This window comes from Oryza brachyantha, chromosome 3 (genome assembly GCF_000231095.2).
Source record: "Oryza brachyantha chromosome 3, ObraRS2, whole genome shotgun sequence".
NCBI lineage: Eukaryota > Viridiplantae > Streptophyta > Magnoliopsida > Poales > Poaceae > Oryza > Oryza brachyantha.
In genome coordinates, this window is record NC_023165.2 from 12827260 (window position 1) to 12840147 (window position 12888).

The 12888-nt window shown below is 41.2% G+C and overlaps 2 protein-coding genes across 2 annotated transcripts; one reads left to right on the top strand and one right to left on the bottom strand.

The window, feature by feature from the left end:
* Nucleotides 1–608: 608 nt before the first annotated feature.
* Nucleotides 609–3219, top strand: LOC121053803 (extensin-like). Its single transcript, XM_040521621.1, has 2 exons — nt 609–1091; nt 2611–3219. Exons 1-2 carry the CDS (start codon nt 609–611, stop codon nt 3109–3111), a joined length of 984 nt encoding a protein of 327 aa, XP_040377555.1. The 3' UTR covers nt 3112–3219.
* A 349-nt stretch (nt 3220–3568) lies between these two features.
* On the bottom strand, nt 3569–4357 carry LOC121053914. Its single transcript, XM_040522442.1, has 2 exons — nt 3862–4357; nt 3569–3763 (listed from the first exon to the last, which is right to left on the bottom strand). The coding sequence occupies exons 1-2, from the start codon at nt 4254–4256 to the stop codon at nt 3580–3582; spliced, it is 579 nt and encodes a 192-aa protein (XP_040378376.1). The 5' UTR covers nt 4257–4357; the 3' UTR covers nt 3569–3579.
* Between the last annotated feature and the right edge of the window lie 8531 nt (nt 4358–12888).

The window sequence follows — 12888 nt, forward strand, 5'->3', positions numbered from 1 at the left end:
CGGCGCAGGGGCTTCTAGGACCTTCTGGAACCCTCGCGGGCTGTACCACTCACTGGAGGTAGGCGCCTTCTATCCGCCCCCACCTTGATTCCGAGTTCCGCCTCTACTAGTGCCTACGGGTTCGATCGATCGAGCGGGGGTTTTGGGCGTGTTGGGTTCCGCTATGGGGGATCCAATCCCCTTTTCTCGTGTTTATCGAAGCCTCCGATTTGGTTTGCGACGTGGAGTCGATCGATGGGTTACGTTTTCTGCGGTTTTGCCTCTGGTTCGTCGTGGGTTTTTGGGTGTGGTTGCTGCTGTTGTGCTCCAAATTTTTGTTGGTTTTGATTGAACTTGCGATTTCGTTTGATGTTTCCGTGAATTCGAAGCAACGGGTGTTGTACGATTGCGGTTTCGCGTTCTCTAATCGCGTATTTTTTTTCCTGCTAGACTTGCTCTCCCTATCTGACTCAAATTTCGAGCCGTGCAGTTTTCGCGAGTTCGCATGCAATTCAGTTTCGCATTTCTCGAGCTTTGGATTCAGTTTCACCCCGAAAATTCTCTTCTCCAAGCATCGATGTTACGAGTTTACTAACCTGAAGCTCCGATCCTGTTTCTGATGTGCAGCGATGGATCCCCGCCCCGGCGACGACAGCGGCAGCGGCGGGCGTGGCAGGGGCGGGCGCTTCAGAGGGAGCGGCAGCGGCGGGCGCGGAAGTGGCAGCGGTGGGAGTGGAGACGGGTCGGGGGGCACATCCAGGAGCGGGCAGAGCCGCCTGTCGGCTCAATCGACGGGCACCCGCCTCATGCAGGATTTCAACGCTGCTGCAGGGGACGGCGACGGCAGGGACGGGTTCCGCGCGTCGTCGTCACGATGGTCGGGACGAGAGGACCCCGGGCTCGAGGAATCGACCCTAGGGTACAACCGCCACGGCGTGCAGCACAATGCCTCGCAGAATCCGAATCTGGGGCAGGACGACGAGGTGATCGTCATGGACGGCGTGCTCGTCGGTAACAACTCGGTCTCGGTCCCCTGCTACCCCAGCAACCAGGGTTACGTCCCCGCCAGCTATTACGGTGGCACCGCCAGCTATTACGCCCCCAATCTCCAGGTAATTGATTCGTACTGCTCTCATTCGGTCATCCTCCTCTCCCCGTGTTGGGGAGTTCATGATTTGTCCACATTAGAGGGTAACTTCCATCTCTGTTCAGGGAAAAAGGAGTAAACTAATGACAGTTAGTGGGTGAACTCTTACTCTTGTGGAATTTGAATTTGGGGTTAGTAAGTTAGTATTACCAATCCAGGCTCATTTTGCTAAATGCAAAGCAAGTTATAGAGTTGTTGACAATTTCTCTTGCAAGGAAGTCTTGCAGTGAGTTTTGTATTTCAATGTAGTTAACACTCTCCTCCCCTAAACAGAGAAACTATCCAGCTTGTGATGGATAAATAACCATAGATAGGACATATCAGCACATGCAAATAACTACTAGTTTTTATATTGTAAATATCTATAAATCCATGATATTCATTGTTTAACCCTGAACTGAAGTTAGATGGTATTTTTGTCATTATGAACTTATCTGAAGATACATATACTGCAATGGTTGCATTGATATCATCTTACAATAATAGATTATGTGCACTGATGCCTGTTTTCTGATCATTCTAGTTGATCATGAACAGCTTAACTTATTTGATTCAGTTTCTTGTAAGTCATTACGAAATTGCACAAAAAATATTGTTACTGCACAGTAGTTCTGCAATTATGCGTTAAACAGAGTGCACTGGGATTTGTCGACTTTTAAGGATAATAAGATCCGTACTGTTTTTTTTTTACCATGTGCCCATATTTGTAGTAGCCTAATGAGTTTGCACATTGGTCTGTCCAATTATACAAACTAGATTTTAACCAGGGAAAAAAGCAGGCCTGAAATGATCATCTAGTGTGTGAGATGCTCCCTCTTAGTATCTGTTGTTTGTGTAGTGGAATGTATCATGGTATGTTAACAGCATAGTATGTATTTTCATACTTTCAATACTTTCTCTTATGCATAAAAAGAGTTAAAAATACATAAAGTTCTGAAAATTACTTTGTTGTCTTGTCGCTTTTATGACTAGTGATTACGTTCAGCAGTAAAAACTGAAGTATACAACATCATAGAAGAAAACAACGACTGAACTGATAAATATTAATTCATTGCTGTATGAAGCAGTTTATAGATTTGCTGTACTATTTATTCTCGTTCTCTATGCTACGAAAAAAGAAATTAATGTTCAGCTATGTCTTCATTGTATAACAACTGTTCATCTCATTCTTTAATCCTACTTCTTGAGTTGAAAGAAAATAGTAATACCATACTAGATATAACATAGAACTAGTGTTTTTCTCATAATGATTCTAGTTCCTGCAAACGACAGCACTATGGAAACTGGAGGATTTGTCAGTGGAAATCTAGGGCCATTGCAGCATATGTTTTGATGTCAATGCATCCGCTGCATCAGTACTAGCTTTTTCATGTGGAATTCTCTCGGCCATGCTGTATCGTAGGGTACTCTGTTTCATATCGTACGAGGAAATTGGTGGTTTTCACAGGGCCATAAAATCTCTGACATGTTGTCTCTTCATACAGATGGGGCAGCAGATCGTGCAACCGGGAGCCAGATACTACTGCAACAACTACATGCAGCCGGGCGCGCGCGGCACCCGCCCGCCCCCGCTCCCGTACCCGTCCCCGTCCCCGTCCCCGCCCCAACTAGTGCCACCCTATCCGTATCCGGGACCGGGAGCCTTTCCTCTCTTCCGTCCGATAGCTCCTGTCATCCCTCCAGCCCCTCGGTTCCCGCCGCAGAGAGCCACCCCCACCGCCGTCTCATTGGCACCGCCGCCTGGTTTCCCGCAGGAGAGGAGAATCGTCAGGACAGGCAACGCCACCACCTCCACCCCAGCGCGACCGCCGCCGCCACCGACGACGACGCCGCCGTCGTCTGCTGCTCCGAGTGTCCGGAGGGCGTTCACGTGGCCGCCGAACAAGGAGGAGGACGAGCAGATCGACAAAGTGCTGTACGGTCCAAGCGACCGGGCCAGGCTGCCCGTGTTCGAGAGCATCTGCCCCAAGGCCCCCGACGACTGATCGTCCCGTGCCCACACGCATCCGTCCGGTAAAGCACTGCTCTGCTCTGCACATACAAACCATTAAACCATAACATATTACCTGGTGACGAAAGCCGGGCACACCGTACACCGTAAAAATCACGACGGAAGCGAGACGAGATACAGAGGTACGGCTAGTTTAAACGTAAAGCGAACTTGCATTGGTTCATTTGGCTGTCCTCAACAGTGGCGGCAACAGTTTTGATTCAGAAACATAGGCCTGACAGCAATTGCACCTGTGTGTGAACATTTTTGTTTGTCCTCAATTCTACCAGGGCGGATGATCACATTACACTGCTGTATAGTACAGTGGAGCTATGTATACATCACAGAACAGATAGGCTAATTAACGTTGGTTTCGAACGGAACGGTGAGGGTGTTGCATTGCCCAACGTGTCGTGCACTTGGTGTGGTGCTGTACTGCTGTGGGTGTACTTCACTGCTTGGCTCAGAGCTCCGCGTCGGGTGGCGAACGTTTCGCAGCGCCCTTCACCTTGCCGCTGGCCTTCCCTGCAGCGTCCCCCGCCGCTCTCGCCGCGGACACCGCCACCTCCTCCACCGTCGCTTTGGTCATCTCCAGGCTCTTCTTGGCCGCGTCCGCCGCCGAGCCGGGGCTCCCCGTAGCGCCATGCCTTGGGAACGCAGAGTCACATCGGAGGTACCATCTTAGAACCACCAGCTTGACATGAGAAAGAAAGATCAACTATATATATCAAAATGCAGTGCATACCGGCCGGGCTCGTCGGAGTACGGCCGCCGGAGTTTCATCCAGGTGAGCTTGGCCCACGCGCGGAACGCGTCGAGCCGGCTGTTGAAGCCGGGGATGGCGGCGGCGTCATGGCCCACCCCCACCCCCACCGCCTGCTCCACCGGTTCGGCGCCCTTGGGAGCCTCCTCCCCGCCGCCACCAGCTCCCTCCTCCACCCGCGGCTTGCCGCCGCCGCCCGGCTGCGGCGATATCAGGAACACCGCGACGGAGGCCACCAGTAGCACGAGGAGGACAACGGTGACGGATATGGTCGCGCCGGCGCCCCCCTTCCCCGCCGCCGCAGCCTCCGGTGGCGCCGCCGCCGCGACACCGCCGTCGGTTGGCGCTGCGGTGCTGTCCCTGACGGAGCTGGCCATGGGAGGAAGCGGAGGTGGTCCGGGACTCTCGAGCTCAACCGGCGGCGGATTGGTCGCGGTCGCGGGCTCGCGGCGAGGCGGACACGCACAGGTACACAAGTAGTACGAGTGCTAGCTACAGGTGGTTGCCGCGCGTGCAGGGGTTAGCACGTGACGCGAGCACACCACGTAGCACCGAACCCGCGGGTCGCTCGTGACTCGAGAGGGACACGTCGCCGGTCGCCCTACACGTGGCGGGACTAGGACGAGGCCGGGAAGGGTCACGTGGACTGTAGCCAATGGTTCAAAATCCAAACCATAAACAACGCGAGGCCAGATAATAGCACTCGGCGTTTGGATTACCTGAAAATTTTGGATCGGTTTTTTTGGTTTTTTAAATTTTAGGTTTCTAAAATCAATATTCGAAATTAATGAAAATTTTCTAAGACTCGACATTTCGGGTACCTGTAAAATTGGGTTCGGGTTTCGGGTTACCTGTTATAACCCGAACAGTGTTCAACATGTCAAAAACAAATATTCGGTAGGTCTTTTTTACAAAACAATAGTAGTGATTCAATGTCATTTTCCTAACAAAAATAAACTAATATTGTTTCAACAACATTTTAGTTGTAAAGCCGCACATATTGTCTCAAGTCATACATTAAATCGTTAAAGTACATAGCCATCAAAAACACATTTTATCTCAATTCTCAAATCAGAACATAAAAGCACAGCAAAAAACATATTTAATCTCAAGTCACTAGCTCACACGTTGTCACGTTGGTAGTAGAGTTAAAGTTGCTTCGTGTTTACGTTATATTTGTCTTTGATGTGGAGATTGAAGTACCACAGCAAGAAATCATTGCTCTTATTGGGTATTCGGGTATTTCGGGTACCGGAGATATAAACCCGATTAACCCGAAATAAATTTGGGTTTTCAAACTTAGAACCCGCAAATACAATTCGAGTAACGGGTTTCGGTTCTTTTGGGTTCAGGGTCGGTTCTTTCGGGTTCGGTCTTCAGGTTTCGGGTTTTGTGCCCAATGCTACAGATCAGTACGCTACAATATCCAACTCTTAGATACTATTGCCCATATTTTTTCTCACTTTATTTATGTTTATAAACTAAAATTTAAATTATTAACCTTTAATTTGAAGTTGATTTTGAATTTTTTATTAAAGTTTATTTTTAGCCTTTGCTTTTAAATCACTAAATATATATAATATTTATTAACAAATTATTTTTTTTGTAAAACCAACTATGGAGGCCATATTAGTTTAACTCATTTTCCAACTTAGTTGAAACCAAATAGCCCCATTTTTTCTTAAGTATTCAATCCACGCTAACTCATTTTAAATCCTCCAAGAACCAACCGACTACTCGGGCATCATCAATATAACCCGACGGAAGAAAGTAAGATCGATGATGATCCCCTCATTAGACATTACGCTCTGGGCAATCTCAACTTCATCGCCGATGACCTAGCTTCAGCTTTTAGTGACCTTTGTCCAATACTACGACACTTGCATCGTCGTTGTCGAGAGCTATGTAACTGTAGTCATCTCCTTACGCCTGATCTGCACATCCCTAGGCCATTATCACTCGTCACCATTAGCAGAGTGTGTTCCATTGATGTACTCGTAGAGGTGAAGCAAACTTTCATCATACTGATGTAGTAGCTTGTCTTGAACAGAAGTGTAGATGAGAACTTCCTATGCCAATTGTATTTGTTCTCATCATGGACACCATCTCTAACAGTAAGGGCTATCCAATTGCGTGCCTATTTATAGCACCTGTATTGCACGAGGCATCATGTATCATGTATGTAGTTGCACAATACTTGATCCCTCCATGAAATTTACATCGTTCACTCATCGTTATTGTTGCTGCTATTACGATTGTTAGTGAGCATGCATATGTCCGTAGCGAGGTTCCACGACATGATGTTGTCCTCAAAGCCAACGTCCTAGATGGATGGTCCAATTGAGATAATCGTGTCTAGGCTAAGGTTTTTCAGTGTTTGCAGGACTGTTGGCCCCATAAAAAACCAATTTGCTCACTATCGCCATGCCTGTAGGATCCTCTTTCTCCATTGCTGCACTGTCAATGCATGCCTTGAGGAAGTTGTACTAGCCAATGGAGCCACCTCCTGTTGATCTTCGCCTTGAAAAATCGGTACATAGAGAGCATGTGGTCATGCAACTTAGACCATTCTCCGTGTTATAAAATGCCACGTCCAAGTGAATCGAGCCACCATCTCTAGAAACAAGAGTGAGTTGGGCAGCAAACATCTCAGAGGAATGCCTTGATGTACATAAGCTAGCTAAAGACGTTGACGATGATCACCCACAACATCATAGTGCAGAGGATCCCCTCCACGGTCCATAGTGAATAAGTGTTGGCAATAGGATGTTCTGCTTCAGCATCTAGTCCCTCAATTGTGTTGAACCATGTTGGGTCACTGCCGTCATCGACTCGTCACGCATGTGCTTGAGATCCATGGACTAAATTAGATTGAACCCAAAGGCTCTCCACCTGTTCCAACCCCTAGTACTCCTACCCATTCCATTTTTTCTAGTGAAACCAAACCAATCCAACCCAACTTGTGTATAGCGAACCAAACGCCGAGGTCCATTAGAGCATCTCCACCAAGAGTCTAATATGAGTCTCAAAAATTAAATGTTGGTACCAGAGGCTAAAAACACACTCCAACAGATGCCTAAAAAAACTCCCAAACTTTTAGCATCCCCAAGAACCTGTGATTATTTAGCCAAATTTTGGCCTTCTACTGGGGTTCCCAATCTCACGATTCACGTCATTTTTTTTCACTAGCGTAATTTTTCTTTCGCGTATGTGCTAGAGTATATCCACGTCTTTCCCTCCATCCACAGATCCACCGCCGCCCCTCCCCCTCCAAAAGTGTCCAACATTCCCGTCTGATAGTATCTCATGTCATGTGTCTCAAGTTAGAGTTCTATTTTTGAACATTAGCCAATTTATGTTCTAAACTTATCCTTGAATGTAATATATACTTTTTAAATTGTGAATAAGTTGTTATTATTGTTATGTTTGACTTGTGCATATGTTCTAGAATGGTTGTCGCAAGGCCTCCAATGAGGAGTTGGCATATTTAAAGTTTTTAGGACTATATTTTTAGGAATCTCTTAGAAAAGGAGATGCATTTTGAACCCAAAAATTATTGGCCAACCCTCAATTCAGAATTTTTAGTACTATATTTTTTTAGACACATTTTAGAGATGCTCTTATTAGGTTTGTTTCGTAGGCCATGAAGGAAACCCAACACAACTAGTTGGGCTTCAGCACATGATAGGCTTGGGGTTCACAACATGCGACAGCCCAGTACGGCCTCACATGGTGCTATCGTGAAGGGCTTTGTTTTCCTTGCACAGTGGCCTGACTGCACAGGGTCAAAACGGGAGCCAGAGATGAGATTATGAGAAAGACAAAAAAAAAAAAAGTTTCAGCTAGCGTTTTTTTCTTTCTCCTCCTTTCTTTTGTTGATTCTGATTTGGAATAATTGATAACCTTGATCGATCGAGCTCCTCTGTATTAGCCTGTCTCTCGCGTTCCGCTATCCCTTTTTTTCTCTATTGACATACATTCTGATACGCAAAATTTTCATAATTGCCAAAAGAGCTGTATTTTCCGTGTATTCATGAATCACTATATATCAGAACATTGATGTGAATGTTGATATTGCAGGGAATGTAAAGTGTGCACACAAATTTTTCATGCACGTTTCGCGTACAATAACTATTACACTAATTTTTCATACACGAGAAGCTTGTGTGTATAGGATACGTTTCCCATGTAGTAAGTATATGCAACTCGCGACTGGTATGATCACAATATGAAATTAGGGTTGGATTTTAATTCTTTTAAAATGAAAATCTAGTAATTTAGCATCCAAAATTTTGTACTACCTCCGTTTTATGATGTAAGATGTTTGACTTTTCTGATTGTAACGTTTTACCATTCGTCTTATTCAAAATTTTAGTACAAATATAAAAAATGACAAGTCATGCTTAAAGTTTTTTTGATAATAAAGTAAGTCACAAGCAAAATAAATTATATTTTTATAATTTTTTAAATAAAATAAATGATTAAACATTACAAACAAAAAAAATCAAACATCTTGTATTATGAAACGAAGGGAGTAGCCATCAATAAGAGACAGTGGTATAGCTAATGCTGTCGGCCTGTGACGTGTGTGATTAATCGGTGTACCATGAAAATTCTAGCTAGCTAGCGTCCTTCCAAATAAAAGACTATGCACTACTCCCTCCCCCGTACAATTATTAATTTTCAGGTCATTTAACATACATTAAGATTAAGATCAAGAACGAAATTAAGTTTTCTTGTACCCAGATAGTAAACAAAATAGAAGAGCGGTCGATGATAAGATTGAAAGATTTTAATGGAAGATGATTGATGCGACAAACAATACTAAAAAGATGCATATTATTCCTACATAAAATTTAAATAATGTAAATGTTATATCGTTGGGAGAAATTAACAGTGAAGAACAAAGAAACGGTGGAGTACGCGACAAAATATAGACTCGGTTTTGTTGAATTGAAACTAGCTAGCTATATAGTGCCGCGTGACTTGTGCCATCTAACCGATAACTGCCCCAGCACTTGTCCAATTCCATGGTTAATTAGTACCTCTCTAGATGGGCATGGCTGGGACAAACATCAAATTAAAATAGATTAACGATTTTGCAAGCAGCTGACAACTAAAGATTGCCGTATGAGATCAGCTGCCAACAAGTTAACTATAGACTTCATCAGTGCATGCGTTGATTCCTCTGCTAGCTAGCTGGAGCTAGTAGTGCATGTGCGGCGATCGAACTCGTACTGTTCAACCTTAATTAGTTAGTGATTGATATTGAGTTAGTTTCGCCTATGCTGCTGGCTAGCTATGCTTTCGTACTACGGTCCTATATATGCTTTTAGAGACGTCCTAATGTACTCCTTCGGTTCAAAGAGTTGAGGGGGATTGTTTGATATTTTTTTTAAAAAAAACAAAACGGTATATTTATAAATTAAAAATAATTTATAAATAAACCTTTTATATTTGGGTTATTTTTGAGCTAAAAGGCAAGAATGAAAGATAAAATACGAAAAAACTCAAAATAAACTTCAAATTTAAGGTAAAAAAATAAATGTTGGCTTATAAAATACAAACAGAAGCGACAAGATGGCGTGTTCATCTTTAGCTTTCAGCTTAATCTGTCCTAAAAATATTTTTTCTTTCACCTAAAATATCTTACTTGCTACCTCAAAATATGCTAATTTACTTGTGCCCCATCTTTTCCCTTATGCTTATGCTTATATGCCAAAGAGTTGACTGGATTTTTTTACCAAAATTTATTTTTCAACCTTGGTTTTTAGATTGTTAAGAATAGATATATAAAATTTTATTATTAATTATTTTTTGTTTGTAAATATGCTCGTTTGGATTTCTCTATGAAACACGAAGACAATCAGCCCGGCCTGTAATAAACACTTTGGTCTTTTACCCTTAGAGCGAGGCTAATAATATAGCCAACTTGTTGGCTATAATACTTCTTGTAGTAGCCCACTCATACGTTAGCTCTTTATTATTAATACAGAACTCACATGTCTCTCAAATAATTTTTTGGTTCCTGTGCCCAAGCTGGGTATAAGATTATAACCCACTACTCCTCCTCTCCTTTCATCTCTCCTCCACGTAAACATTTAGCCAGCTCGTAGCCTGCTATTATACTTGCTGTTACCAGAAATCTGCTAAAGTTGTTTCAAAATTGAAGTCTTTGTGGGAAGAAATGGTGATGACTGCGCAGTAGTTAAGATATCCATCTCTTATCTGCAATTAGACATTATTTGAGTTAATGTTGTCTATGCAACTTGTCATTTTTTTAGTACACGCGTCATTCATGAAACAAAATTTCATCTACTACATTCTTTCTCGTATTCTTTATTTTCTGAGAAATTCTCTCTCTTATTCCTCGCTGCCGCCCAACGTGGCCCAAGTCTTGCCACCCGCTTCTTTGTCTGTGGGTCGATCACACACGACGCGCAGACACGCTTCCGACCGGCGCGGCCTACGTAGGAGCATATACTACGACCTCCGTCTCCAAATAAATGAACATCTAAGTTTTTCTATAAAATTTTTTTCTCTTCGTCTTATTTAAATCTATTAAGATTAATATTTTATTGTTATCACATGATAAAACATAACTATTACTTTACGTGTGACTATTTTTTTTAACTTTTCATAAATTTTTTAAATAAGATGGATGGTCAAACGCCAAACCTAGAAAACTCAGAAATGCTTTTTATTGGGACGGAGTAGTATGTTTTTTTGCCTTTCATAACAAAAAAATCCAAACAAAAAAATAATTTATGGATATATATATATATGTTCTGAGCGATTAAAAATAAATACTGGAAAATAAACCAAGATGAATAAAAATCTCAAAATCAACTTTAAATTTAAGGTTGAGATTTTAAAATTTGACTTATAAGTATAAACAAAAATAAAAAGATGATGGTGTAAGTGTCTGTGTTTATTTAAAGATGGAAGAGAAAAAATATTTAATTTTTAATAGCTATTCACGGGTATAAATGATGGTTGTGTTCTTTTACCAGCGAAAGATGGAAATTATTTCATTTTTTATTAGTTATTTAAGGTGTAAACGATGGAGATAAGTACTATAAAGTCAAATATTTATTTTATAAAGATAAAATCATAAAATTGTGTATATATATATATTAAAAAATTACACCTCAAGAAGCATCCACGTAAAAACCGAAAATAAAACTATACATCTGTTTCATAATATAAGATGTTTAACTTGGTTGTAACGTTTGACCATTCATCTTATTTAAAAATTTAATCTGTTCAACTGATACAATAATTATTAAAACAACAATAATATTGTGTTTTAATTAAAAAATTACCACAAAACTGAAGTTTCCAGTAGCAAAGAATTGTTTTTTTAGTGTCTCATGATAAATGCTACAAAACTGCGATATCTTGTGGCTAATTTTGCCAAAACGAAATGGTTAATTAAACGATATAAGAGTTCCTAGGTGAATAATGTCTTGTTTAATTACTGCAGATATTTTCATCCTGTATATTACTTAACTTAACTCGTTTTCCGTGCATACGTCTCCCGAATTGCTAAACGATATATTTTTTAAAAAAATTTTTATAGGAAAGTTTTTTTAAAAAGTCATATTAATCTATTTTATATTTTTAAAATAATTAATAATTAATTAATTATGTACTAATCTATTATCATATTTTTCGTGTCAGGTAAGTTAACTTATCTACCCTTCCCACTGAATGCAGCCTATATATCTCAGTGGGAAGAGACGTTCAAAAGAAGATACAGATGATTTAAACTTTAAATCCATTATGCAACAGCTAGAAATAAACTGAAATCCTGTGGCTTCATCAGAGAAGATAATTATTTGGAAAAGACTAGGGATTACATCGTGTAATATGTTGTGAAACAAAAAGATCAACATTGTAACATTTGAAGGGTCAATTGCATGCATACAAATATACCTTAACGCCATGATTTCAAATCTTCAAAGACATATATCTGGTTGCAAAAGAGTACTAGGAAACTAGTTAGGCCGTGTTCATTAGGTTGGTGGATAAGTTAACTTATCCGGCGCGAAAAACGTAGTAATTGATTAGTACTTGATTAATTAATTATTAATTATTAAAAAATATGAAATAGACTAATATAATTTTTAAACAACTTTCCTATAGAAAATTTTTATAAAAAATACACCGTTTAACAGTTTGAGAAACGTGCACGTGAAAAAGGAGAGATATGATAACTTATTGTGCTTTGAAATCGGGCCCATTGAATACACCCTTTCACTAAGAAGCCGGGCCCACGTGTCATACATATTGTGCTTGATGAGGACGGAACGGTGAAACAACATGGGCCAGCTGCATGCGCTAAAGGGGCCTGTGCCAAGCACGATCCGAGTGACATGTGGGCCTAGTTTGTTGTTAGTAACAGGATAATTCAAACGGAGTGTTGCGGTTTTCAGATATATAATTTCAAATGCTATCATTGTAGTTACCTAAAATGTTTTTCTAATGCAGCAACAAGTTGATAGCTTGGTCTTAAAAATTTGAATCCTTTGAAATTTACTCATATTTGAAAGAGTATGTGAAACGCAGTAAAATTTAGTTGAAATTATGCTCTTCTACACAAGACATTGCTATAACACACACACACACACACTATCAAATATAATTAGATGCAATCTTAGTTTAACATACATAACTGTGATGAATATATACAATGGTATAACCAGACTATAAATCAAATAAATGGTTAAAACAGATCATTGAAAGCTTACAAATGGAGCCGTACCCTTTGTTTTCCATGCATATATATATGGATGCCATGTATCAGAGAGAGGTGACAAAGAGATGTATATATGCAGCTAAGCTACAGAGGTGAGAGATAAACAAAGCCGTACGACGAGGGATGTCCAGTTTTTCTTTTTAGATAGAGCGACCCACCGAGCACATTATTACTCCGTTCGTTTAAAAATATAGGAGACATTTAATTTGATCGACAATTAATTTTTTAGAATATAATTTTTGTATGTT

Coding starts and splice junctions, on each gene's coding strand:
- LOC121053803 (XM_040521621.1), top strand. CDS start 609: ATGGATCCCCGCCCCGGCGACGACAGCGGCAGCGGCGGGCGTGGCAGG. Junction 1,092..2,610: donor ATTACGCCCCCAATCTCCAG/GTAATTGATTCG, acceptor CTCTTCATACAG/ATGGGGCAGCAGATCGTGCA.
- LOC121053914 (XM_040522442.1), bottom strand. CDS start 4,256: ATGGCCAGCTCCGTCAGGGACAGCACCGCAGCGCCAACCGACGGCGGT. Junction 3,764..3,861: donor TACTCCGACGAGCCCGGCCG/GTATGCACTGCA, acceptor TGCGTTCCCAAG/GCATGGCGCTACGGGGAGCC.